The 25419-nt window shown below is 38.5% G+C and overlaps 1 protein-coding gene across 1 annotated transcript; it reads left to right on the top strand.

The window, feature by feature from the left end:
* Positions 1-4302: 4302 nt before the first annotated feature.
* Positions 4303-25085, top strand: poc5 (POC5 centriolar protein homolog (Chlamydomonas)). Its single transcript, XM_088336007.1, has 14 exons — positions 4303-4382; positions 4841-4944; positions 5006-5461; positions 6729-6905; positions 7015-7119; positions 8726-8905; positions 12162-12348; positions 12460-12557; positions 13779-13964; positions 18650-18746; positions 20386-20489; positions 22127-22216; positions 23511-23681; positions 23751-25085. The coding sequence occupies exons 2-14, from the start codon at positions 4861-4863 to the stop codon at positions 23859-23861; spliced, it is 2046 nt and encodes a 681-aa protein (XP_088192133.1). The 5' UTR covers positions 4303-4382; positions 4841-4860; the 3' UTR covers positions 23862-25085.
* Positions 25086-25419: the final 334 nt, after the last annotated feature.

The following is a 25419-nucleotide window of genomic DNA, read 5'->3' as shown; positions in this document are numbered from 1 at the left end:
TTACTCAACTTGCCCTGGAGCCACATGCTGGTTTTTGGTGCTCCCTGGTGGCTTCCTGGCACTTTTCCAAAATTGTTTACTGATGGAAAAATATATGGTTTCTGTAGGACAGAACTAGGATGTAAATGCATCAGATGCACGTGATGTTGGCAAAGTATCATTTAAAGGAAAATGGACGAAGTCCTCAATTCATGTAGTTGTGCAATAAAATAGCAAGACTACTTTTAAAATGATAATTTGAGAGGGCAAAAGTATTTGTTAAAAAAACATAGTGTACTTTTATTTACTAAACAAATACTAAAGTCTGTTAATTGAGTTTGTACTTAAGTAATAAATAAATAAACAAATACATAAACAAACAAACAAACAAACAAACAAATAAATAAATAAATAAATAAATAAACAAAGTTTTTGACTTTTTGGGTTTTGACAATCATGGCGCGTTTTTGGAAAACGAAACCCGTAAAAAATGAGGGATCACTGTGTATATTTCACGTTACAACATTGCATAAAAATGTTTCAAAAGTATATTGTTATATTTAATGCTTGAACATATTATAAATAATAAAAAAAATAAAATCCAAGTTAAATTAAAATATAAGAAAACATACAAGAAAAAAAGGAAAAATAAATACATTAGTATATTACTTTGCATAAGTTGGAGTTAGCATGTTCTCCCCATGCTTGCGTGGGTTTCCTCCGGGCACTCTGGTTTCCTCCCACATTCTAAAATCATGCATGTTAGGTTAATTGGCCGGTCCAAATTGTCCCTGGGTGTGAATGAGCGACTGAATTGTCTGTCTCCGTGTGCCCTGCAATTGGCTGGCCACCAGTTAAGGGTGTCCCCTGCCCACTGCCCAAAGATAGCTGGGATGGGCTCCAGCATCCCCGCGACACTACTGAGGATAAGCGGTGCAGATAATGGATAGATGGATTGATGGAAAATATGTAAACATAAAGTATATTTGACCATGAATTGAAGTTCATTCCAACACTTCTCTTTTGAGCAGACATTTAGACTTGTATCTACTGGAAATCAAGTTGTACTGCTAATGTACCGTGTCCTATAAAATCAATGAGTTTTTATACGTATCATCAAGAAATAACGTATTAAATCATTCAATGTACCCCCTACAATGCACTTTATTGGCCTTTGGAAGGGGAAAAGCCAACAATGATTTATGAATCACAATGAAAGAAATTCCTTGCGTTGAATTTAGAATTGTATATCGGTGTAACGTTGTACTTCCTAGCTAATGGAGGATGCAGAAACACAGTAGGTGCTAATGTGATTCTGGGCGTTTGATGGTTCCAAGATACCAGATTGACAAACACGGTGGGGGGAAATGCCGCCCCTGTCCAAATCATCCACACAAAATAATTTGTTATTACATCACAGTTTAATGAACTGTATGGAGAAAATGTCAGCAATTATGATGTAAAATTTAATTATGGTGACACAGTCGAGTGTAAAAATATTGAAAAATTGCAAGGGAAGTTTAATTACATTTGATGCACTTGTGTTAAGTACACTGCCCATCGAAAGTATTTACCGTACTACTGGCGGATAATGGAATACTTAATTACTGATTGATTTGTTTTCATATTCATTCTTAATGGTTTTGGCAAGACCAGAACGGAGACAAGACCCACTCGGGTTGCATTTCTAACAAGTTTGATTGGAAGATAGAGGAAGGGAGGATAAGTGGTGCAGATAATGGATGGATGGATAGAGGAAGGGTTGTGCCCATGATCCGGAGATTGCTGGACGCTGGAAGCAGGTCGCTCTAAACGCGGAAGTGGATCTTCCGAGGCGAGCGATGGCGGTGTCGGGAACAGAAAAATAGCTCAGTAGCCGGGACAGGAGAGCAAAAACGTGGTCGGGGTCGTAAGCCAGAAAAGGAGAGTAGACGTGGTCGGGGACAAAAAGAGGTCAAAAGCCGGGACGGGAGATTAGACGTCGTCAGGATCAAAAACGGGTCGAAGCCGGGGGACAGACGGGAGCAAAATACAGGTGGGTTTCAGGGTCAAAAAAGGCTTGCCTAGTGTTAACTGAGGTGCGCAGACGGACTGAGAAAAGGGGACAAATAGGAACAGGGAGCCAATCAGAGTCCGAGGCAGTTGGTGCCAAAGGAGCGGGCACAAGTGACTCACAGCGGTAATCATGACAGGTTTTTATCTTAAGATCGAATTTTGTGTGGGGATTTTTTTAAATTTGAGAACAGTAGAATGTTTTCATCAGACCTTTGTTGCGGAAATCCCAATTTGGTCCCACTTCACTCAAACCCTGGCTCTGACGGCAGTTTGACCCCTATTTTAACGTATTCTAATTTTACGCTTTATTTGTTTTATCCTGAAGAGCTCACCAGGGTACCTCACCAGCCCTGAATAAATACATTGAGATTAAAATAATTTATTTCATATGACATAAACTCCCATGACATCTTTAGTTGCTGTTTATTCGGACAATGGGCTCCAACATTAGCCTTATAAGGTCGCCGTCAAACAAAAACTTGCTAGCTTGCAAACAGTACAGATACATTCCAAGCAACACTCAGACATGAGAACAAAAATTTAAAAAATATTCATTCAGGTTTTCACAATATTTACGGACAGTTATTTTTCAAAGCAACAAAAAAAAAAAAAAAAAAGAAAATTTACAACGAGCGTTCCAAGGCATTTGTTTCCTTTTAGAAACAAATAATTGACATGTTAACCACCGGAGGGCAGACAAAAACCACTCTATATGTTTCTAAAAGGCAGAAAAGTTACAGTAGTAAGTACAATTTAATTGTAACTGTTCATTATCAATTTTGCCCACCGTATTTTCTGGTATATAATTCGCACATTCAAATTTCTGGCCAATGTAGGGTTTTTAGGTGTTCCTTATAATCCAGGAAGTACAGTAATATTTTTACGTTTTTTTTTTTTTTTTTAAGTTAGATTATCAAGTTGCCTAAATTCCCTGCAACTGACCAGCAACCGGTTCAGGGTGTCCCCTGCCCACTGCCTGAAGACAGCTGGGATGGGCTCCAGCACCTCCGCGACCCTACTGAGAATAAGTGGCGCGCATAATGGATGGATGGAAGTTACCTAAACTGACAGTGTAACGCTTTTGGGGTCACCGTGGCTCATGAAACAATACATTATTCATTTTGGTTAAAAATTTTACTGTGATTTGGTATTTTACTACATTTTTAACACTTATTGAAAGTTTCATTGTATTGTTGTTTTATTTTGTTATTAGAAAATAACAATTAAACATTTAAAATGAACCAATTTTATCTGCCAGTGGAACATTTTTGGGATGATATAAGAAAATCCAAAACAGCTAAATGATGTTCAATATTTTAACTTTTTTCCAAAAGAGCTTTGTCTAATAGATTAAGCTATTTTATATAGTTCCCGATACTATTTTACAAACAGATGATTAGTATATAAAATGAAAAATAATTGTATTCTTCTGCTACTTACTGACATGTTATGACTGTTACAGTCACTCGGCTGATCAATTGAAAAAGACAATGATACTAAACAACGGCATGCTTTTTTGCAAAGACAAAATGAATGGTCGAAAAACCCTGCGCCAGATGGAACAAAATATTACAAAACCTACCTTCATTATTCTAATGTCAGGAACTAACACAGAGAGAGAGAGAGAGAGAGAGAGAGAGAGAGAGAAAGCGAGAGAGAGAGAGAGAGAGAGAGAGAGGGGGAGGGAGAGAGAGAGAGAGAGAGAGAGAGAGAGAGAGAGAGAGAGAGAGAGAGAGAGAGAGAGAGAGAGAGAGAGAGAGAGAGAGAGAGAGAGAGAGAGAGAGATAGGTTTGTATGTAGGTAGGTAGGTTGGTTGGTTGGTCGATTGATTGATTGATTGATTGATTGATTGATTGATTGATTGATTGATTGATTGATTGAATGATCATCTATATGCAGCCAATTTAATGTCCTCTTTAGAAGCAACATGGTTGTAGCCGAGTAGCATGTCATGTCTTCAATAGAAAAATCAATCTTTGAAACATATTTGAATTTTCCCCGTGGATGACATTTCTTTAGACTGTGCAGTTTAGTTTAGCCTTGATGTGATGTAATGTAACGCAAGACTGTAGGTCAAATCAATTTGGAATATAAAACATTGCCTCGTTGTATTGCAGCGCTGTTTACTGTTACAACTGTGCTGACAGGAAACAGGAGGATTTACAAGACTTCAGATTTGAGCTTTACGGCGTGGTTCCGCTTATTGTTACCAGGAAACAAGACAGCCAACCAGAGTGTCCCGTATTTCAACTTGTACGAAAATTACCCAATCACTGTATTTGTTGTAGGGGTGTTGCGGGATTCAAACGATTTAGCAAGCTTGTATCAACCGACGGATTCACACCGAGGTAAGGTTTACAAATGTGTTATTTTGAGTATAGATTTGTTTTTTTTTATGTTAAAAGTACAATCAAATTACTCTGTCTATCTATTATCCGGTTGCATATGTTGTGTGATCAAAATCTAGCATTGGCTTTGACAGACTTCAATCACGGATTTGTGACATTTGCAACTAAAGTAAATGAGTCCTACTCATATTAAGTTGTGTTTCTCTTTGTTCTAATTTATTTTATTGCTTTTGTTTTTCATCATTATTTTTTTTACATTATTGCCTTTTTAAAGATCTTAACTTGTAAGGTTTTCTTCCTGCTGATATTTTGAATTATGTACATGCACCACGTGCTCTACAATATGGCACCAGAAGTGGTTATTAAACTTTGAATGTAAAATCACATTGTGAGTATTTGGATACAGACTGTATTGTGATACAATCTCAAGAGAATATGACTCAGTGGTTCTCTTTTAGGACCTCGTATTCTGGTTTAGATGTCTTCAGATGAAGATGCCAGTGTCCCAGTGTTACCTACAGAATCAACATATCACAGCGATTCCGTCTCCCCTGAGCTTCAGGTGAATAAACCGCATACTCAACATGATAGTGTACATTAAACATTCTTATTTGGTCTGACAGGATGAATATGAAGAGCTCCTCCAAAGCGCTGTTGCCTTACAAAGGTTCGAGGTTGCCTCCACATCTCGCCAGGCTACTAGAGGCACCACAAACGTATCTACAGAGGGTCACTTTTCACAGAGAAATACACAAGTAGCAGGTATTGCAAATGGAGTTATCCGTCCTCAAACACACATTTGGGTTACCTTAAGTCTGGTACTTCCATCAAGTGTGTTATCATTTCAAGGAAATTCTTATTTTGATTGTGATCTGTTTTGTTTGCTTGGGGTGCTAGAGAGGACCGGGCACACTCCTAACAGAGGTCTGGGAAACACCGACCGGTTACAAGATGCATCTGAAAGTGGTCAACCAAACACCCAACACGTCAACGATTACACTGAAGTGGAGCTTTTTGTGTCGGAGGAGAAAATTAACATGGTGGAGAATATCCTAGACACATGGGCCCAGAATTTAAAGGTCAGTTTTGTGTAGTTGTGTACTCCTTTTTTCTAATTTCGCTACACAATTTTAGAAATTGGGGGCTCGGAAATTGTATTTGAATAATTTGTGTCACTGCATTGTGGCAAAATGTGAGCTAACTTCATAGGTAAGCAATTCATACCCTACAGTGACGCCTTCAAAGTCAAACACAAGCCGTTATGTTTCAAAGCTTTTTTTTTCCTCAAACAAAGTAAAATTGGTCCTGGCTTACAAGATAAATGCCATCATAAAGCCTGTGAAAACTGTGACGGCAATCTTGCTACATATGAATTCAGGGTTTCCATCAGTGCTTTATAGGCCTGGCATGCCACAAGTGAACTGTGTTTCATGTAGCGCCTAAAAAACGTAATTTATTTAAACAATGAACAAAAATACATGACTAATTAAATACTTGTGCATGCTTTTAAACACGTGTACATAAAAAATATATTTTACCGTCAGTCTCACTGAAAGGGGAGCTGACATAAATGTCCATCCAATTGATTCTCCTGGGACCCAAAACCCTCAAAAAGGCTGAGCAAAAAAATGAAATGAAAGAGAAGTAAACTGGTGTGTTTTAGTCGCTTTAAATCTCTGTAGCTTGTATTTTTCATTGTTTTTTTTTAGAACTTGACTTCGGTTGCACTACAAACTTTTGGGAGTTGCGGTCCGCTTTGGGTTGAACAATTTGGCGAAGGGCCTGGAGATATATCGAATTTTTCTCATTTGCATCTATGAATCAGTATACATCCAGATACCTACGCAATATATTTAATTTTACATTTGTTTCAAAGGCTAAACGCCTCTCCCATCCATTCTCCAACGTTCGCTCTCTGGACAATAAACTGGACCATTTAACAACTGGAAGTGGCATCGAACCGCGAGATGACGAACTGCTGCGCTAAAATTCTGACGAAGACATGGTCATGGTCTTATCTATCCCGGCTGACATTCAAAGTAACTGTGCGGGTCAGATGTATCGACATTTCGTTCTGTATACACGTGTATACGAATGACAATAAAGTAAATCTGAATCTGAATCTGAATTAGATTCAGTTAATTGGTTTCAAAATGCTCAGAATTAAAGCAAAAATAATTGGTGAGGTCCCTGTTTTTAAGATATACATTCAACATTTCGCTTTGTTGTATTTCTGTAATATTCCTGTAGTAGTATTTTGGTAGTATTCTTATGGTATAATTTTTTTTAGTATTTTTGTTATATTTTGTATTATTTCTGTAGTAATATTTTGTAATATTCCCTCAGTCCAATGTGCTGAGGGAGCTGAGAAAGTGGAGGGTGGCCTTCGTAGAGCAACACAGGCGAGAAGTGCAAAGGGTGAAAGACGTCTACGCAGGGGAGATCGAGGTCTTGAACGCGGAGTTGGCCAACCTAAAGGAACTGCTGCAAACCTTTGAGACTTCCAATAAGAGAAAGGAGGAGGTGACTGCACTGAACTTTGAGTTTGATCTTTAGAGCGCGGTTACAATTAGCAATTGTAACAAAGGTGAAGTACTAAAAGTTGACTGTTGGGTTTTGTCTCCTCTCTTAGATGATTCGAAATCTGAGTTTGGTGTTAAACAAGCAAAAGCAGAAGCTTGAGAAGATGAGAGCCTTCACCCAATGGAGAATTCAACACCTTGAGGCCAAAGAGGAGGTGGAAGAATTTTCTATTTTAGGGGTGTCAGAATTTTTTAAAAATGAAGTCCGCAACCTTTTTTTGTACCACTGATCAGTTCAATGTCTTACAATATTCTTACGGCCCGGCCCAATAATAACATTAGTATTAATAAAAATAATGATGAGCCTAAATCTACTGTGAAATCACTAGACCACTTGGAAGCTACATGACATATAAGAAGACATTAGATTTTATCTCATCATCACACTATTTTTACTCACTGAAGCACGTTGTAAAATGTTCTAATGGAGCATTATGAGAAATAGTTCAGCCAAAACAACATGGTACCTTGAGTAAAAAGGCTGTGATGATGAAATAAAATCTCATTTCTTTTCCTATGTGATTTACATTACTAGTGGTTAGGATTCGGCGCTCTCACCGCCGCAATATGGTTTGGATTCCCTTTGCATCCAATGCTGAGCAAATGTGGTCAGTGGTATTTGTCAACCCGGTACCGGTCATTGGCCTTATTGTTGCCAAACACTGCAGGAATCAACTATCAACAGGATAATTTCTCGGGTAAAAATGTAATGGAATAGTCTTGCAAAGTATAGAAAATAGATTAGACACTGCACTCCGGGATAACCAAGATATAAACACGTTCTAAGGACCTAAAAGAGTAAATAAATCAATGTCAGGATAATTAGGCCAAATGATATACTAGATAGTGCTTGGAGAATGGCATAAGTTTTGCAATTTTCTTTTGTAACAGTGCAATAAAAAGTAGTGCAAGCAGCAACAAGATTCCCAAATAAGTCAAAAATACGGTATGAATGTCCATTTTACTATACAGTACCATTTTTATAAATCAACTGGCAAGATAGGGTGGTGTTGGCTTTGGGGAAAAATCTGTCACTGAGCCTGTTAGTCCTTGTTTTAAGCGATGTATAGCAAGTTCCAAAGGGAAACGGGTGAAAGGTGGTGGGCGGGGTGTGAATAGTCCATTTCAATGTAGTTGGCTTAGTTGTGATATCGCAGGCCAGCAATGTCCTCCAGAGTAGCCAGAGAGCAGCCAGTGATTTTAAGGATTGTGTTGATCACCCTCTGTATGGGCAGCACGGCGGCGCAGTGGTTCGCGCATGTGTGGCACAGTTCATGTCTTGGGAACCTCCTGCGTGGGTTCAAATCCAGCTCCAGACTTCCTGTGCGGAGTTTGTATGTTCTCCCCGTGCTTGCGTGGGTTTCCTCTGGGCACTGCGGTTTCCTCCCACATTCCAAAAACATGGATTTCAGGTGAATTGGCCGGTCCAAATTGTCCCTGGGCGTGAATGAGCGAGCGAGTCCCTGTGTGCCCTGCGATTGGCTGGCAACCAGTTCAGGGTATTCCCTGCCCACTGCCCGATGATTGCTGGGATGGGCTCCAGCACCCCCGCGACCCTACTAAGGATAAGCGGTGTAGCTAATGAGATGAGACCCTCTGTATGGTTTTTCTGTCCGCTGCCATGCGTCCAGCATACCATGCCGTACGTCACAATGCTCTCTATTGTGGCTTTGTAGTAGGGCGCCACAATCCATTTATGGTTTAGGAATATTCCCAATAATATTCATTTATTTATATGTGCTTATGGGATTACTTTGTCAGGCCCATGCTTCCCAAGCAGCACGCTACCACTACAATTTCCGGCTGAAGAGAAAAGTGTGGATGGCTTGGCATTCTTTGTCCCAGAAAGACTGGAAAACCCGGATGGAGCAGGCCTGCCGCGCAAGAGCCGAGGAGGTCTGCACTCGCCTGTCGCAAACTTACGAGACACAGATTCAGACGGTAAGTGTTGTCCCCACTCTGCTTTCTTTAAAACAAGTGGATAAAATCTTCCTATTTAAAAGTTGGGTTTAGTACATATACAACGATTATTATTGATTAATGTCCAAGAGTTAATAGCAATACACCTCAGTCTAGTTTGACCAAGGGAAAATCATGATTACTGAAATTCTACATGATGTTCAGTATTCTAAAGCGGTGATTTTCAGTCAGTGTGCCCAAAAGATCTAGTTTAGTGTGCCGCAGGAAAATGTCAACAAATAAAGAATTATTTTAAATATATATTCATATATAATCTCTGCGTTGGAGGTAGCTAATGTTGCTTGGAGTGTACACTGTCCTTCAAAAATCTTGTTCATCTTGTTTAAAGTCTTTTTATTATTTTAGGAAGAAAATATACCTACTATTGCTCAATTTAAGTATACTTTGTTATATTTTAGTAAGAAGCAAGTACAAAATGTGATTTGATCAGGAAAAACGCAAAATAAAATTTAATCATTAGAAGTTAACAGTATTTATTGAACATACTTTGGTAAGAACAGTAATTGCGTTACCCCCCCCAGATTTCTGACGCAAAAAGGAGTGTGTTACTCTGAAAGTAACTGTCTAGGTACAATACTCGCTTATAGGCCAACCCCCCCTAAAACTGCTTTAAAATGGCCACATAAGAAAATTAATGGAAGAAAATGTGTACACCAACTTGTGGTAGTGGTGAAGCCTTCATTTTTCTTGGCCTTGCAAAGAGCTTGAAAAATGAACACTTTGCCGAGACACTCCATCGCTATTTTGCCTCTGGCCTTCAAAGCACTCAAAGATGTCATTATCCATTTCTGAGTACTGTCCATGTTTATACGCCCCGTTTGCACATTCGGCCTAAGGTGCAATTTCCAGTGATGTATCCGTTTTTTAACATCTGACATTGTTTTCATCTAAACCAAAGTTTCTTGGTGATTGCTTGTTTCTTCAACTGCCTTTTTCACTTTTGGCTTAAAGTCAGCGGTATAGGACAAATATTTAATTTTTTCTTCCAGCAAGGTGTATTGCAAAAATTATTTCACAAATTAGAAAAACAGAATGCTACACACTTGTAACCATAAATTCTATGCTCATGTTTCCCTTGATGGGTTTTCAGTTGGTTAGTTGTTACTATGTAAGTTGCCTCCTCTACTTTCATGCTGCCTACCATTTTCAATGCCGAGTGGCTAATCGGCAAGAGCGGTAGATTTCTCGCAGGGTCGGCTCATGTCGAGGTCAATGTTGAGCTGGCTAAGTGAGAAAAATAATGTGAACATGTATCTCTCACTTGCACTTTACTTGTGCTATCATTCTCTAGTCAGCTATTTGGCCACATTCCGCACAACAGATGAGGTAAGATACCATCTGGGGAAATTCCCCTTCCCAATTGAAGTAGGTTTGGCCCACTGCCATTCTTTAATTCTCTAGCGGTAAAATGAACACAAAACAGCGCGAATGATATGAGTCAGGTGAGATGGAGGGCAGAAAGGTGCTAGTTGCCCCTGAAAAAGCCAGGAAAAGAAAAGGCTGAGAGCTTTGGGGGTGCTGAGCACCCAGAGTGTCTCGCTGGTTAAAAAAATGTTTTTCATTTCACTTAAGGTGATACAACATGTAAAATGTAATCATGATTGCATTTTAATAAGCATATTTTGCTAAAAGCTTTTTAATCTAAAAGGCCGTTTTTATTATTGAATGTTTTTAAGGCCGTTTTTGTTAACTGAATGTTCCTCTTTTTAAGTTGAATTATGGCACTCTCGGGCTTCCATAATAAAATACTGTCAAGTTAATACACCGGAGCCTCTACAGACTCCTCCGCTATGCCGCAAATGACACTACCCAAACAAAAGTGGTTCAGTCCATTTGATTCCTAGCAACGCCAACGCTCCTTTCTGAGGCAGTGGAGTACTGCATTTCCGACACTTCAATATTGACATTTTTGCCTCGTTTTCCTCTTTTTTTATATTTTAGCTAGCATTTTTCATTGTATTTAAGCGTATCCTGTCCTTTTCTAAGGAAAAGCGTTTTAAAAATGCTATCACTTTTGGGGGTGCTCAAGCCCATGTACATAATTGAATGTTTTCATCTATATCAGAATCTTTAAATAATTTTCGTTTTTAATTAAAATGGTAAAGTGTTTTCTGTAAAATTATCTACATATACCTGAGTTTCTTCCCAATAAAAATGCATCCTGAGTGCTTGCTGCTGTTCCATCCTCCTCTATGGTTAAGAGGGCTGGCTTTGGGTAGTAAACTCCCGGGTTAAAAAAGGGACCAACAAGCGATTATGGGCATATAAGCTGACCCCTGATTGCAGTATTTTAGAGTTAGAAATTGGGTTTACAGTAGATGAGAGCAAAGTAGAGAAACTTGGCATCCTCGTACTCTGTGCTTGATAAGTTGCTGCCATCACTATAATTTGTTGAACTGTCTTATCTGGGCTTCTATTCTATAGCTTATGAATGGCCTACATTTTATGTTGACAATATCTGTGTATTATTTGTTATTGCAACATCCATTGCAGCCTGGTCATCCTGGAAGGGAGATTACCCCATGAGCGGTCCCTTGTCAAGGTTTCTTCATTTTCCTCTTGCTGAGGTTTTTGAGTTTTTCCTTGCCCTCATCTAGGTTTTAGATCAGGGGATGGTGTAATAATGGTCTGTGGCTTGCATTCATCTGTGGTCTGTGCAGCCATTTGAAACTCCTTGTGATTAAAATAAATGTGATCTAAGATTGTGGTTGAATATAAACATGCCCACTCCACAGTATGCATGGCTAATGGATTGAGGGCTTTATGTGACAATGTGGGTGATGCGGGTGTATCCAGCAAAACGGGGTCACAGTAATTCAGGATCTGCATCAAATAAGTATCTCAAATAATACATTATGCAATAATGACGTTAAGCGTTACAAAATGTTACCAATAACAGGTTAGTGTACTTATTATTATTATTATTATTATTATTATTGTTACCGAGTTAAGTAATTGCATTCCAGGAATGTTGTATTTTTTTGTAACCTGTAAATTTCAGCACTGATTGTCAATATATGCTACATTCCAACTTGCCTTGACAGTTAGAAACATGAGACTGAAATAGATCTTTAATTTTTGACTTGTTTTTATTTCATTTTATTTTTTTACATTTTTTTCCAGCAGAGTACTTATTGTTTTTTTTCTGTGAACAGAGTGTGCCTTGGCTGGTAAAACGTTAAGAAACACTGTGCTAAGGGCCATTGTGTTGCTTCAGATGACCTCGGACTACAACGAGGCTCTAGCAAAGGCCCATGGCGAGATTGAGAGATTGCAACTTGAGCGGGAGCGACGGGAGGTCTCTATGAAGAAAGCCCTTATGAGGGGCGTGTGCGCTCTCAACATGGAGACTCTCCACTTGTTTACAACTGCAGAAGGCGGACCAAAACCCCCCGAAGACGATGGTATGTTACTATGTTACGATAAACAACTTTTGGGATTTCAAGTTTCAGTTAGGTGACACATGGCATATAATAAGTGGTTATTGTGCTTTGTATGAATTCTTTGCCTGCTAGACCCCGATTCATCTGATGATGATCCAAATCCTTCTAACCGTGGTCCGGGCCTGTATAACCGCCCAAGGTCTCCTAGCCAACGGGATGGCAGCGGCAGGGTAAAGCTTCCACATTATTTTAGGCAAAAAATTAGGACTGCAAGACAGTTATTAAATTATTACATTAGCCTGATGATTATATGGTCAATGAATCAGATCAAATAACATTTTTCATTTCAAACTTTGTATTGAAGAAATAAGCATTATTTTAAATGAACGTAAAAACTTCATTTGATTAAAGTTTGTCACGTGTCTAAATAAAAAATTCCCCAAATTAAAAATGTTAATGAACATAAATTCCTAAGCAAATTTCGGCGTTGAGAGAAACCAATCTCCAAAAATGTATTCAAAAAGTTATCTGCACCCCATATCCTCGGTAGGGTCGCGGGGCTGGTGGAGCCGATCCCAGCCACCTTCGGGCAGTGGATAGGGGACACCCTGAACTGGTTGCCAGCCAATCGCAGGGCACACGGGGAGAGACATTCCGCTCGCTCATTCACACCTATGGACAATTTGGACCGGCCAATTAACTTGACATGCATGTTTTTGGAATGTGGGAAGAAATGGGAGTGCATGGAGGAAACCCAAGCAAACACAGGGAGAACATGCAAACTCCGCACCGGAAGGTTTGGTCTCACGACCCCAGAAAATGTGCCGCACACGAGCCGCCGTGCTGCCTGGGGGAAGAAGAAATATTACTAAATTGTGACCAATGAAGTGTGGTTCAAATGTAAACAAAATGTTTTATTTTGAGCACGCAAGTTAATTGAATGCGAAGGTGGCAAATACATACTGTTGAGAAGTTGCAATTGTAAGGATTTAGAGAATTTGTAATTCAAAAGGTTTCCAAAAAAAAAATAGAGCAATACAAATATATATATTAAATTTGTATTCTATAATTTAGTTTCGGTTATTTGTTTCATCTTAGAAGAAATGTATTTGTTTGAATAATGAGCGACAAAATTTGTCAACGTCAGCAAACCATATCTAATTATGACTATGCTTTTGCATCCGTTTTAGTTTTATAAATGGTCTTAAATTAGGTTCTCAAAACATTTATTAGGATTATTGTCAGTGACATTTTTTTTCTCTGTAAATAAATTATATTTATTTTTGAAATTGTACATTTATAAATAGAATGGTAAATTAGCACCCAGTTGGTTCTTTTGAAATCAAACCATTTTATTATGTTATACCCTTGCTCTTTGCTATGATTATCATTGATAGCAGTGCCACAAAAGGCCTCCGGTAGCTGAATCTACCTGCATTTGTTGTCCTCAGACGGGTTTTGGTGGACCGAGGCCTCACCCAGATTTTCCTGGCAGTTCAACTTCACACACAAGTGGGCATTCTCAAGGCAGGAACTCTGGAACCAGGCAGGTTCCGGGTGGAAACTCAGCTGCCGGGCACACTGCATCTCCTCTCGGCATATTCCCACATGGGGCAGGTCCTGGCTTCCACAAACAGGTGAGTATCAAATATTAATGTCAGTAAAAGGTTGAAACTCATTTTGACATATATTTGATGTATGATATTTATTAAAAATAGTATTAAATTTTGTTTTTCATATTTTCTCAGCTCAAATTAAGCATTGTGAGTGGTGAACATAGAATATGTGCGGCCATTTAAATCATTGATTAGTCAATCATTTATCACTGACCACAAATGCATAACAATGGTGGAGATGGGGATCGAACCAGATAGCAATGGTATGGGCCAAACAACCACTGCTCTTGCACCAACTTAGTGTTTCTAGTATCGTGTTATCAATGATTGATCAGTCGAAAAATCGCTAAAGCAATCACAAAACCTCAGAGGCAACCGTAATTGAACCCGGGTAGCGACGGTAAGCGCACAGAATCCTAAACGCTATACCGTCAGTGATATAGATGACATGCAAAAGCATTATATTTTATTTCATTATAACACTATTTTTACTTACAGTTCAGTAAATGTTCAAGAATGGAGAAAACAAAGTCTTCTTAAATATATGAATCAAATAAAAAAAACACACGGGAAAAACTCTTTAGTGTATCTAATAATGAATCGGACTTCTATTTAAACTGGAAAATCAAAACACACCGAAAAACATTGTTAACTTGTTACATTGACAAAATTGTGTTACTTATGTTAAAGGTGGGGTGTAGCATTTGAAAAATTTAAGGCTGCAACCATGACTTTAAGGCAGTTAATAACGGCAGAGTTACACATTATGTGTGTGCATTTCTTTGATGCAATCGAAATAAACTCTTCTATTTTCATCTTTTTGGGGGTTTATTCCACAACGAACAGGCCTGATAAAAATAATACAAAAGGCGTAATAATAGTAATGATAATAGGCACAAATAAAGCATAAGGGCTCTTTGAACTCAGTTAGGCATGGTTGACACATACTTCATAGAGAAAATATTTCACTTTTAAGTTTTTAAGGACTGCTCAAACTACGCACCCCACCTTTAAGTAATCTTTAGTCAAGTCATGTTTAATTGTGACGCCCTTAATCACAAAGAGTCTCAAAGGGCTGCACAGACCACAGATTATTGCAAACCAAAAACTATTATGACACCATCCCCTGATCTAAAACCTACATGAGGGCAAGGAAAACCTCAAAAATCTCAACATGAGGAAAATGAAGAAACCTGGAGAAGAGACCGCACATGAGGTAATCACCCTTCCAGGATGACCAGCCTGCAATGGATGTTGCAATAATAAATAATACACGTCAACATAAAATATAGGTCATTCATATGCTATAGAATAGAATAGATTAGATTAGATTTAAACATTTCTCCTTATTGTAACATATATTTATGAAAACTAAATTTAGACTTAAATAGCATATGAAGTATTTTTAAAAAGTAAATTTTTTGGGTCAAATAAAACTGATTTCTTTGATGATTGTTTTACCTATTTTTGAAAAAAAAGTTACATTTTTAGCAAAATGAGAAAAATACACGAATAAACAGCAGCACGGCGTCGCATTGGTTAGCGCGTGTGCGGCACAGTTCTAAGGTCTTGGGAACCTCCTGTGTGGGTTCAAATCCAGCTACCGGACTTCCTGTGCCGAGTTTGAATGTTCTCCCCATGCTTGCGTGGGTTTCCTCCGGGCGCTCCGGTTTCCTCCCACATTCCAAAGACATGCATTTCAGGTGGATTGGCAGGTCCAAATTGTCCCTAGGTGGGAATGGGCGAGCGAGTTGTCTGTCCCTGTGTGCCCTGCGATTGGCTGGCAATCAGTTCAGGGTGTCCACTGCCTGATGATTGCTGGGATGGGCTCCAGCACCCCCGCAACCCTACTGAGGATAAGCGGTGCAGCTGATGAGATGAGACACGAATAAACATTTTCTTCGAATAGACAAAAGTTAAAATTCATCAGAGTAATAGAATAGCCTCGAAAAGCAAGTGAAAGGTTGATACTAATAAAATTTGTCAAATGTAGTAAAACAACTTGTTAAAATATATTAAAATAAAATAACTTGTATTTACGGAAAAAGTTTAAAATAAATTATAATCCAAAAATACACTACACTACTTTTTCAGAATTTTCTTTCTGCCAATGAGACACTATTTATCATTTGTTGCTGTGTACACTATAAAATTTCTTTAGTAACATAGCTTGGGCACCAACAATGGAAGCGTTCATTCAATATCCAAAATTGAATGATGTGTTAACCGTTTCGACAGGGCACTAGGCAGCAAAAACGTCCCAAAATTCAAACCGCTCGCAGCAAGAGTATGCGTTGCGATCGAGAAATAAGTGTAGACCCACCAATGAGCACAGCCATAGACCACCATCATCCAACGACGCAGGTACGTTTAGCATGTGAATTGCAGGATGCCTTTCAGAAATAAATTACCGTATTTATTCGTGTATAACACTTACTTATGTACAATGCGCAACGCTAATTTTGATAAAAAAAATCTGTTTTAAATTTTGTCGACATTTTTCTTAGCTACAATTTTGCGGGTGGGTGCAATGAGAATCGAAGCCAAGTTGCGTCGGTTAGCATGCTCCTACCCATTGGACCACCATGTAAATCAGTGGTTGGCAACCTGTTCTGTATCACTGAATGGTTTAATATTCTCGCAGCCCGGGCCTCTCATAACATTCGCCATGATAACAATAATGATAATAACAGTAAAAATAAGCCTAAAATTCACTATGTCATTACTAGACCACTAGGGATCTGAATGACATGGGAATAGGCATTACATTTTATCTCATCATCACATTGTTTTCACTCACAGTACCACATTATCTCCACTCATGATTGGTCAATTAACGTACGTTGTACTATGCCACGTTGTACAATGATTTAATGGGGCGTTATGGGAAAGAGTTGGCCAAAACAATGTTGCACAATGATTGATCTATCACGTGCGCCTTTGAGATGAAAAAAAGCGGGACAAATAATAATAATAATAATAATTTCCTTGTATTGTCATTCTGTGTAACAATGTACACAGAACGAAATGTCGATTGCACCTGACCCGTTGTAGCGAGCCGATGCAGCCGCAGCCAACAGAGGGCGCCGCCGACCACTTTTTAAGTCTTAGGAATGACTCGGCCGGGGCGCGAACCACCGACCTCCCAGTCTCAAAGCGGGCGCCTTACCATCTAGGCTACTGAGCTGGTATAAGTGGTACCCTGAGTAAATATAGTGTGTTATGAGACAGAATAAATGTTTTTCTCATGTCATCAATGGCGCTCTCACAGAAAACCACTGATATATATTCTACATGAAAAGGCATCAGATTTCATCACACAGTTTACTCACAGTACCAGAGACAAAAGGCACCGTGAATAAAAATAATGTGCTGATGATGTAAAGTCTAGTCGGGTCGCATTTATTTGTAGAGCCCTTAATCACAAGATGTCTCAATGGACTGCACAGGTTACAATTACCCCTTCCCCTGATCTTAAACCAACATGCGGGCAAGGAAAAACTCAAAACCTCAAGCACGAGGAAAGTAAGAAACCTTGAGAAGGGGCCTCGCAAGCAGTAATCCCCCTTCCAAGATGACCAGGGTCTAATACAGGGGTCGGGAACCTATGGCTTACGAGCCATATATGGCTCTTTCTATGAATATCTATGGCTCAGAGACAAATTTGATTGCATGCAAAATTTCTCCATCTTGTTCGAAACTTGAGTTGTTCATCCTATTAAGGTACACGCAAATCCAATCCAAAGCTAAGTATCCAATGTTACTTCGCAGTATATATAGGGCACGTTTTTCACTACAATTTACAGTCAAGGTGTCACACAAAAAAGGGCGGAAAAAACGTTTTGGCTATACAACGCTAAATAATCCTTTATATGAAAGTTCACTATATAATCTGTGTTCAGTGTTCAGATACCTTATGATGAATCCACAGAACACACTGTAAATACGCCAAAACACCGGAAGAGAACTTAGTCTTTTGATTGGGTGAGTGGGAGGGATGGGTGGAGCCATGCAAAAAGCGCAAGCACTCCCTCCCATCTCTCGCCCTACGCCATCTGCGCCAAAAGTGAGCTCATCAGGCTCCCTATTTGCAGAATGTTGTGACGTTTTTACACAATAACTGCTTGCATCTGGTTTTGAAACCAATATGTATGAAAAAAAAGGGTCAAAAGGAGTTTAACCGATCTTGAGTAATTGCAAGAAAGAGACAAGTTTAAAGTGGTATGTTTGTTGATTTTGGGACAGGGGCTCTGGCATTATTCTCTTTTCATATTTTTTATCAAATCATCAAAAATAAATGTGCTGAAGACTAAGCTTTTGTCTGGGGTGCGGGTTTAGCAATTTTGTAAATTTGTCTCATAATATATGGTGTGGCTCTTTCCCAAAATGAAATTAATATTTTTTGCTTTTATGGCTCTTTGAGTCAAAAAGGTTCCCGACCCCTGGTCTAATACCTTCTCATATGTCATATGTATTACTGGTGTTCTAGTGGTTTGTTTACCATCAAAACCCATGCTTTGCAATATTTCTCGACTGATTACTCATTGGACAAATACATGAAAATTTTCTGTATAAGAAGCAACTCAAACTTTGAGTTCCTTTTTGCCTAAAAAAAGTGCTTTATACATAAATAAATCCAGTATTTCTTAAGGTCTCAACGGGTGTATGTGTTTAAAAATCCTAATCTTTTTCTTTCTATCTCCAAGAAAACTCCTGGTCAGGCAACTTCCTCCAAATACCTTCGCTCCTCTCAACAGGTTCCGGGCACCGCTGGAGGCTGGTCTTCATCCCGAATGCAATCCTGTAATGTTGACTCATTTCTCACTGACCCTTCGCGTATAATGTGAACTCACCCCTAAGATTACCCTTTCCCACTGGATCTTGATTAACGTACGTGAATGTGTGAAATGGTCAATCTGGAGTAACCATTTTGGACTGTCAATACATTCAAACACACAAAATGTTGTATTTGAAGTATAAAAAAAGGGACTCATGACTTGCAATGTATGTTCTAATGGACAGTTGAACCCTCGTTTATCACGGGAGTTAGTTTCCAAATAATCAGAGATAAGGGAAATAACATGTTTGCAGATAGTATACCTTATACGCTCACGCGTTTGTTCAACAAAAAAAAGTATTGTATACACCGGGGTGGGGAATGATTTGGAGTCGCGGGCTGCAATGGTTTAAAAGAAATCGGCCAAGAGGACGAGCCAGGGAGAAAAATGTTTTTATCTATTCAGAGTCTAAAAATTCGATAACTCATCGGGAGATGAGGAAAAAAACTGTAGTAATGTATTTTTTTACTTTCTAATTTAAAATCCCACATTCTATGGCAATTTGGGAAACTAAATAATAATTTCTAGCATTTAAGGATTAATATTAGAAAACAACCCTAACCCAACTTATCAATTTCAAATTAAATACAATAAAATGGGATATATATATATCAATAGATATACATATATTCTCAAACATTTGGGACAGTTGTATTATTTAGCGCCTCCTAGTGGTAAAAAATACATTCATTGAAAAACGATATTGGTTAAAAGAATGAGCAAATATATGTGAATTATCATAAACATGCGTTTTGAAAATACTCTATGGTCTAAACATTAGGATATCTTTTACACAATGGGAGCTGACATATTTGTCTGCCATCCTTTTGCCATAAAAACTTAAAAAGGCTGGGCAAAAAATGACGCATAAAATGCTGTGTTTCGGTCACATTGAGTCTCCGTAGTTTGTATATTCCTTGTGCGTTTTAGCACTTGTTTTTGGTTGCATAACACCATACAGCTAGCAGTCAAATAATACACATTGTCCCTTTGATGCTATCTTCTTAACATCACTACTTTTCTGTACTTTTTAGGACATTTTTTTTATTTTTCACTACTTTTTAGATCTTGAGTACTTTTTCGTACATTTCAGTAAATGTTTTATTACTGTCCAGTGTTTTTTTGGGAGGGGAAAAACCTTTTTAGTGTAAAAGTAAACTGGTGCGTTTTGGTCACTGATTCTTCGTAGTTTGTATTATCTTGTTGCTTTTTAGCACTTGTTTTGGGTTTGACTACACCGTGTGGCGACATATTATGGTTACTTAATAAGCACCTTTCCTTTAAACATTAGTAAATATGTCCATTCATCCATCAATTATCTGCACCGCTTATCCTCAGTAGGGTCGCGGGGGTGCTGGAGCCCATCCCAGTCAAAATTGTTTTTCGGAAAGTTAATAATGTAGAATGTGCTTACTGGGAATTGAGATAGTTATAATTTTGGTGGACAACGTGTCTTGCTTTTCCTCAATGAAAAATAATAGTAAAAATATTTCAAAATCGGAAAAGGAAATCGAGTCATCAAATATGCACACATGATTCCCATATAATCGTGAAGAATGATGTCATTGATTAGTCATGTTGAGTGATTCTTCTGTTTTGTGCAGACGCTCCACCACTTTGGGAAGAGCCGAGCTCGACACCGGTGTCAAACCCGGCTCATTATGAGCACTCGGGATCTCCGTGCCCGCATGAAGACGACGACAGCACCGTATGGCTGAATTTTGTTCTTTTTGGAATTCTTCTGTAATATCATAGGATTACTGTTCATCATTGTTGGGCGTGTTACTGAAAACAAGTTATTCATACTTGTTAATTTGTTTAACAAAAGGACTGCGTCATCCCCTACATTACTGACACCCAAAAGTTGGACGAACCGAAAATCAAGTCTGATAGCCTATCATTGTCGATCATAAGTTTGGGTTCAGTCGGGCTTTTCTCTCGCTGACTTTGAACAAAATACTAGAAAGTGGGGGCTTCCTCAATGTGTGGACAAACATCTGTTTGAAGCCACACCGGCCATCTAATGGTGATTTATCTTACTGAAATCAGTTCCAGAGGCTTAATACTTACTGATGACGTATTTACAGGGATCAGAATTTTCCGCGGATCCGCGGATTTCCGCTGTTTTTGAACCCCAAAGGTCATTCCCGTAAATCGTCTAAATTCGATGAGAAAATATTTTGGGGGGGGTGAGGTATGATACGTGACTGTTTCATCACCCCAAGTTCGAGAAAAAATCGGCAAAAAGAAGCGCAGCGCATTAGATCTATAACACACAACGTGGTTTAGCTAACAAATAGATCGACTCCTACCATTGGTCGATAGGTTCGCTGATAACAAATCAGCTGAGCTTTTGTTCAGAGCATTGGCTTTCTCAAACCTTCCGGTCTTTTCAAACGGTGAAATGAGTGTTTGAAAAAGTAAATATGAAAATACTAAGAAAAGAAGACGAGGCTTTTGTCTCCGAGATTGATAAAGGAATCAAGAATAAATTTAAGTGGTCATGGCTGGAGAAGACTGTCACAGTAAACGTTAAAATCGGCGCAAAGATCGAGGAAGTTACAGAAACTTTGAGCCAGTTCATCGCAAAGTGTGATGTTCCAGGGAAAGCAAAGTGTCTATACTGTGTCGATCTGATCAATTATGGTACGCGAGGTTGTGTGGCATTGATCGATCATGCTAAAATGAACAAGCACAAAGCAAAAATAGCTTGCCGGCGATCAAATTATGCACTCGGATCCGCATTTAAAATCGGCAGTGAAACTAACAGTAACACCACCGGTTCAACATTATTGGCCGTTCCAAATCCTTCCACTTCAAATACTAGAAGCAGTCAACCACTGGTTCCCCTGTGTGACAGAAAATCCCAATCTGAGGTATTTATAAATCTATTTATTTATGAAATGATTTTATCTTTTGTGTTTATACAATATTTAGAACAGGATAAACAAAATTTAAAATTTGTTATAAACATGATTAAAATAAATTATTTTGTATCATCATGATCATGTTCAATATTACAAATGCTTTTAATGTCAATATATTATTATTTTTTTAATTTATATATATATATATATATATATATATTATATATATAAAATACATGGTTTCTGTTTTGTTGGATTTAATTCATTCTAGTGCAATTTTCACATAGCAAATAAGATAAATGCTGTTGGCTTGAAAATGAAAATCTCCATTCTGATCCCTGTATTTATACATCACAGCATTAAATGAGTTAACGCTTTACAGTACTTGTTACCAAGAAAAGTAATTGTGTTCTTTTGTAACGTGTTACTCCCAACACTTTCATCCATAGATCTAAAACTCCTTATCTTCCTATTTCAGGTGGGTGTATGGTACACAAGTGAAGTCATCCCTGCCACTTCATCTCACAGTTCGTTTCCACAAGGGGGCGCCAGTACTTTCCACAAACAGGTTGGCCGCGTTATTTTTAGTTTTCCTTTCATAAACAAGTTTACAATCATCACAAATTGTATCCAATAATCTTGTCAGTTAAGATTGTTTTAGGACATGGGTTAGCAAACTTTCTGGGAGACAAAAGAGCCAGGCCAAAGAAAATAATGGTTTTATTTTTAGTATCTACAGATACGATATCTCTGCAATACATGAGAAATAAAAAGAAAATCTCGGCCTATCCAATTCCTCATATCGTCGCTGCTATTTCAAACAGACAGATCTATTTTTAAACTTTTTTGTAAACATTTCTAAGGATTTTTCTAGCTTTAAATTTGAAAACCTTTAGGATTGAAACAAATTATTCTTTACTGCAATCAGTGAACAAATTTGCCTGTAGGTGTTGCTTGTACCCCAACCTATTTTTTTTTATGAAGGATTTTAGAATTTCCCATACTGATAAAAATTAAATTGTTATTACTTGGGTTCTATTGAGTTCTGATAATAATAATAATAATTTCCTTTGTATTGTCATTCTTTGTAACAATGTACACAGAACGAAATGTCGATACACCTGACCCGTTGTAGCGAGTCGATGCAGCCGCAGCCAGAGGGCGCCGCCATTATACCAATTAGGTATGTCTCGGTCGAGGCGCGAACCAGCGACCTCCCAGTCTCAAAGCGGGCACACTACCATCTAGGCTACTGAGCTGGTGTGCAAAGGACTACAAACGTTAAAATACAATATAATAATGACATGAAATAAGATAAGCATACTGTTAAAAATCCAAACATTTAACATTTTAAACCCATTTACTCTACCTTCCAGCATCACTTCAATTGCAGACAATTGTTTCCTTTTTTTTTTACTCAATCATTGTGTTCAGTTTTCCACTTTTCGTTCCCCTATATCTGACTGTCTTGGGACCCATTATAGGCAGGAAAAGGAAATAAAACTAACAAAATCACAGAAAATTAGATGTGGTCTTTTTCAAAAACGACAATTGACTGGACCGGAATAAAAAGATCGAGCAGGGCATTATCACAATCCACTGTTAAGGAGTCTAATTGTTCCGCAACCCACTGAAGACGGGTAAGCGACCAACTTTTGGGTCCCAACCCACAAGTTGAGAAACACTGAATTAGAGGGTAGTCGTCAAAGCTAATTGCTCTCATTCTGTAATACGCATAGCACTTGCTTTTGTGGAAATGCACTGCAGATAATGGAGCACTCTTGAGTTTTCAAAGATCACAATCCCGTTAAAAATCCTGGACTATCTAATGCTATCGAATCCCAACCTCCTTATTTCCACAGACCTCTGGACGTGTAGTCACAGCCGGCCAACAAAAGTCTGCCAAAACCATAACCGCTCGCACCACAGCGCAACCATTTGTTGCTAAAAGCGTACGCAGCAACCTTCAGGTCATGGGTATGACTCCGCCTATGTCCTCCATTGTCGTCGAACGCCATCAACCTCTTGCGCAGGTATTGAAAGAAAAGAAGAAAAAAAAATCGTGCCCGATAAATGTAAGCTGCCCTCTTCTTCTTTCCTAGCACCCAATCTGCCCTTCCCAACAGGGCCCCCGCACACCCAACATTGTCAAGACGTCCTCCAGAACAAACAATGACACTCCTAATGTACAATCCATCAAAGTAGTGGATTAATAACCACATTTTCCACACTATAAGGCGTACCGTATTATAAAGAGCACCCCCAAAAGAATAGTTTTTTGTGATATTTTTTCTTACATAAGGCGCACCGTACTATAAGGACAGTGTTTGTGCATTGGTTGATGAGTCAGAAAATGTGCACTGATCACAATAGCAAAACATTGGATGCATCAGGAATTGATTGCAGACGACACGTGAACAGATACTATGCGTTTTCTTATCACCACACTATTCTTAATCACAGTACCAAATTGTTGATGTTAACATTGGACCGGGCCGCAAGAATATTGTCACACAGTAAACTGGTCCGTGAAAAATGTTTGGGACCAATGTCATGCAGTATTGTATTCCCGAATCGCAAAGTTTTTACGAAGAGCACGACATTCTGAATTGGATAAAGAGAAAAGCATAGTGGGAAAAATTCAGTCGTCCTGAAAGATATAATGGCACAGCTGCACAAATTAAAATGGTTGTCACTTACAATGCTGAGTTTGAGCTGAGAAAAAATCACTTTGTTTTCTCATTTCTCCACTATATCTGGTACTGTGACTAAAAGTAGTGTGATAATGAGACCTACTGTCTTTTCAGGTGTCATTTGTAGTCCTAGTTGGTGGTTTAGTGGATAGGATCTGGTGCTCTCCCCGTAACAATCCAAGTTCGATTCCCGTGCATCTGCAAGTGTGAACCGCTATCCATGTCCCAAATGGATTTGTGGTTGAGATTCAGTTCCCTCTCCATTGCTACTTGTTTTAAGCCCCATTGCCACGGTTGTTATCCAATTGTGTGTATCGACTGATCAATAATTGCACAAATACTGTAACACATTTTCAATCATGTCCTCCTATATGGCGCACCGGATTATAAGGTGCGCGTCCAAAATTGTGTCCAATTTTGGTTTTTGTGTGCGCATAATAGTCTGGAAAATGCGGTAAATACACTTTCCCCTAACTCAAACCAGCATTGTGTAGAAGGATGATTTTACTTGCTATGGAACAGCATTGTGAAATGTAGCTTTATAGATTTTTTTAAGGTAAATTGAGAAATTTAACCTGTAAATATTTTAATGGTACTGTTTTGAAATTGTATATTTATTTAACTTTATCGTACATGTGCACGTATACAAACAATGAAGTTTTAGTGTGTCAAGGAACATCAAACCAAAGTCATTTTCTCTATGATCTGATGCTTTTTACAAAATAAATTATTTTAGCAAGTTTTTTTTAAGTGCAGTACTGAATATGGAACTTTTCTACGCACTGATTCCATCTTCTGGCTTGTGTCATTGCAGTCTGTTTCAAACTCCTTTTGTTCTACGTGCATGTACGTGCATTGATTAGACTTCTTTTATTTCATCTTTTTAGAGTTTGGGTTGTCGTCTGGACTGTATTTGAAACAGGCCTTTTTACCATCACCATTTTCATGCTACACTACCAAAAAACTGCGAGAACAAGCATTAAGTCACTCACACCTCCCACTTTCTCCTACCTAATGTGTAGGGTGTTCGAAAACAGCTTTGCTAAAAAAATTAGATAAAACCAGATGTGGGGGGGTT

The sequence above is a fragment of the Urocampus carinirostris genome, chromosome 5 (assembly GCF_059441175.1).
Source record: "Urocampus carinirostris isolate Australia breed hairy pipefish chromosome 5, RoL_Ucar_1.0, whole genome shotgun sequence".
In the NCBI taxonomy this organism is placed as follows: domain Eukaryota; kingdom Metazoa; phylum Chordata; class Actinopteri; order Syngnathiformes; family Syngnathidae; genus Urocampus; species Urocampus carinirostris.
The sequence above is the reverse complement of the archived record's forward strand: the minus strand, read 5'-3'. Positions and strand labels throughout refer to the sequence as shown.

Bases quoted from the DNA above. Each gene is read 5' to 3' on its own strand.
- poc5 (XM_088336007.1), top strand. From the start codon at position 4,861: ATGTCTTCAGATGAAGATGCCAGTGTCCCAGTGTTACCTACAGAATCA. The intron at 4,945-5,005 runs GTGAATAAACCG...TTGGTCTGACAG, and splicing joins CCGTCTCCCCTGAGCTTCAG to GATGAATATGAAGAGCTCCT. The intron at 8,906-12,161 runs GTAAGTGTTGTC...GTGTTGCTTCAG, and splicing joins ACGAGACACAGATTCAGACG to ATGACCTCGGACTACAACGA.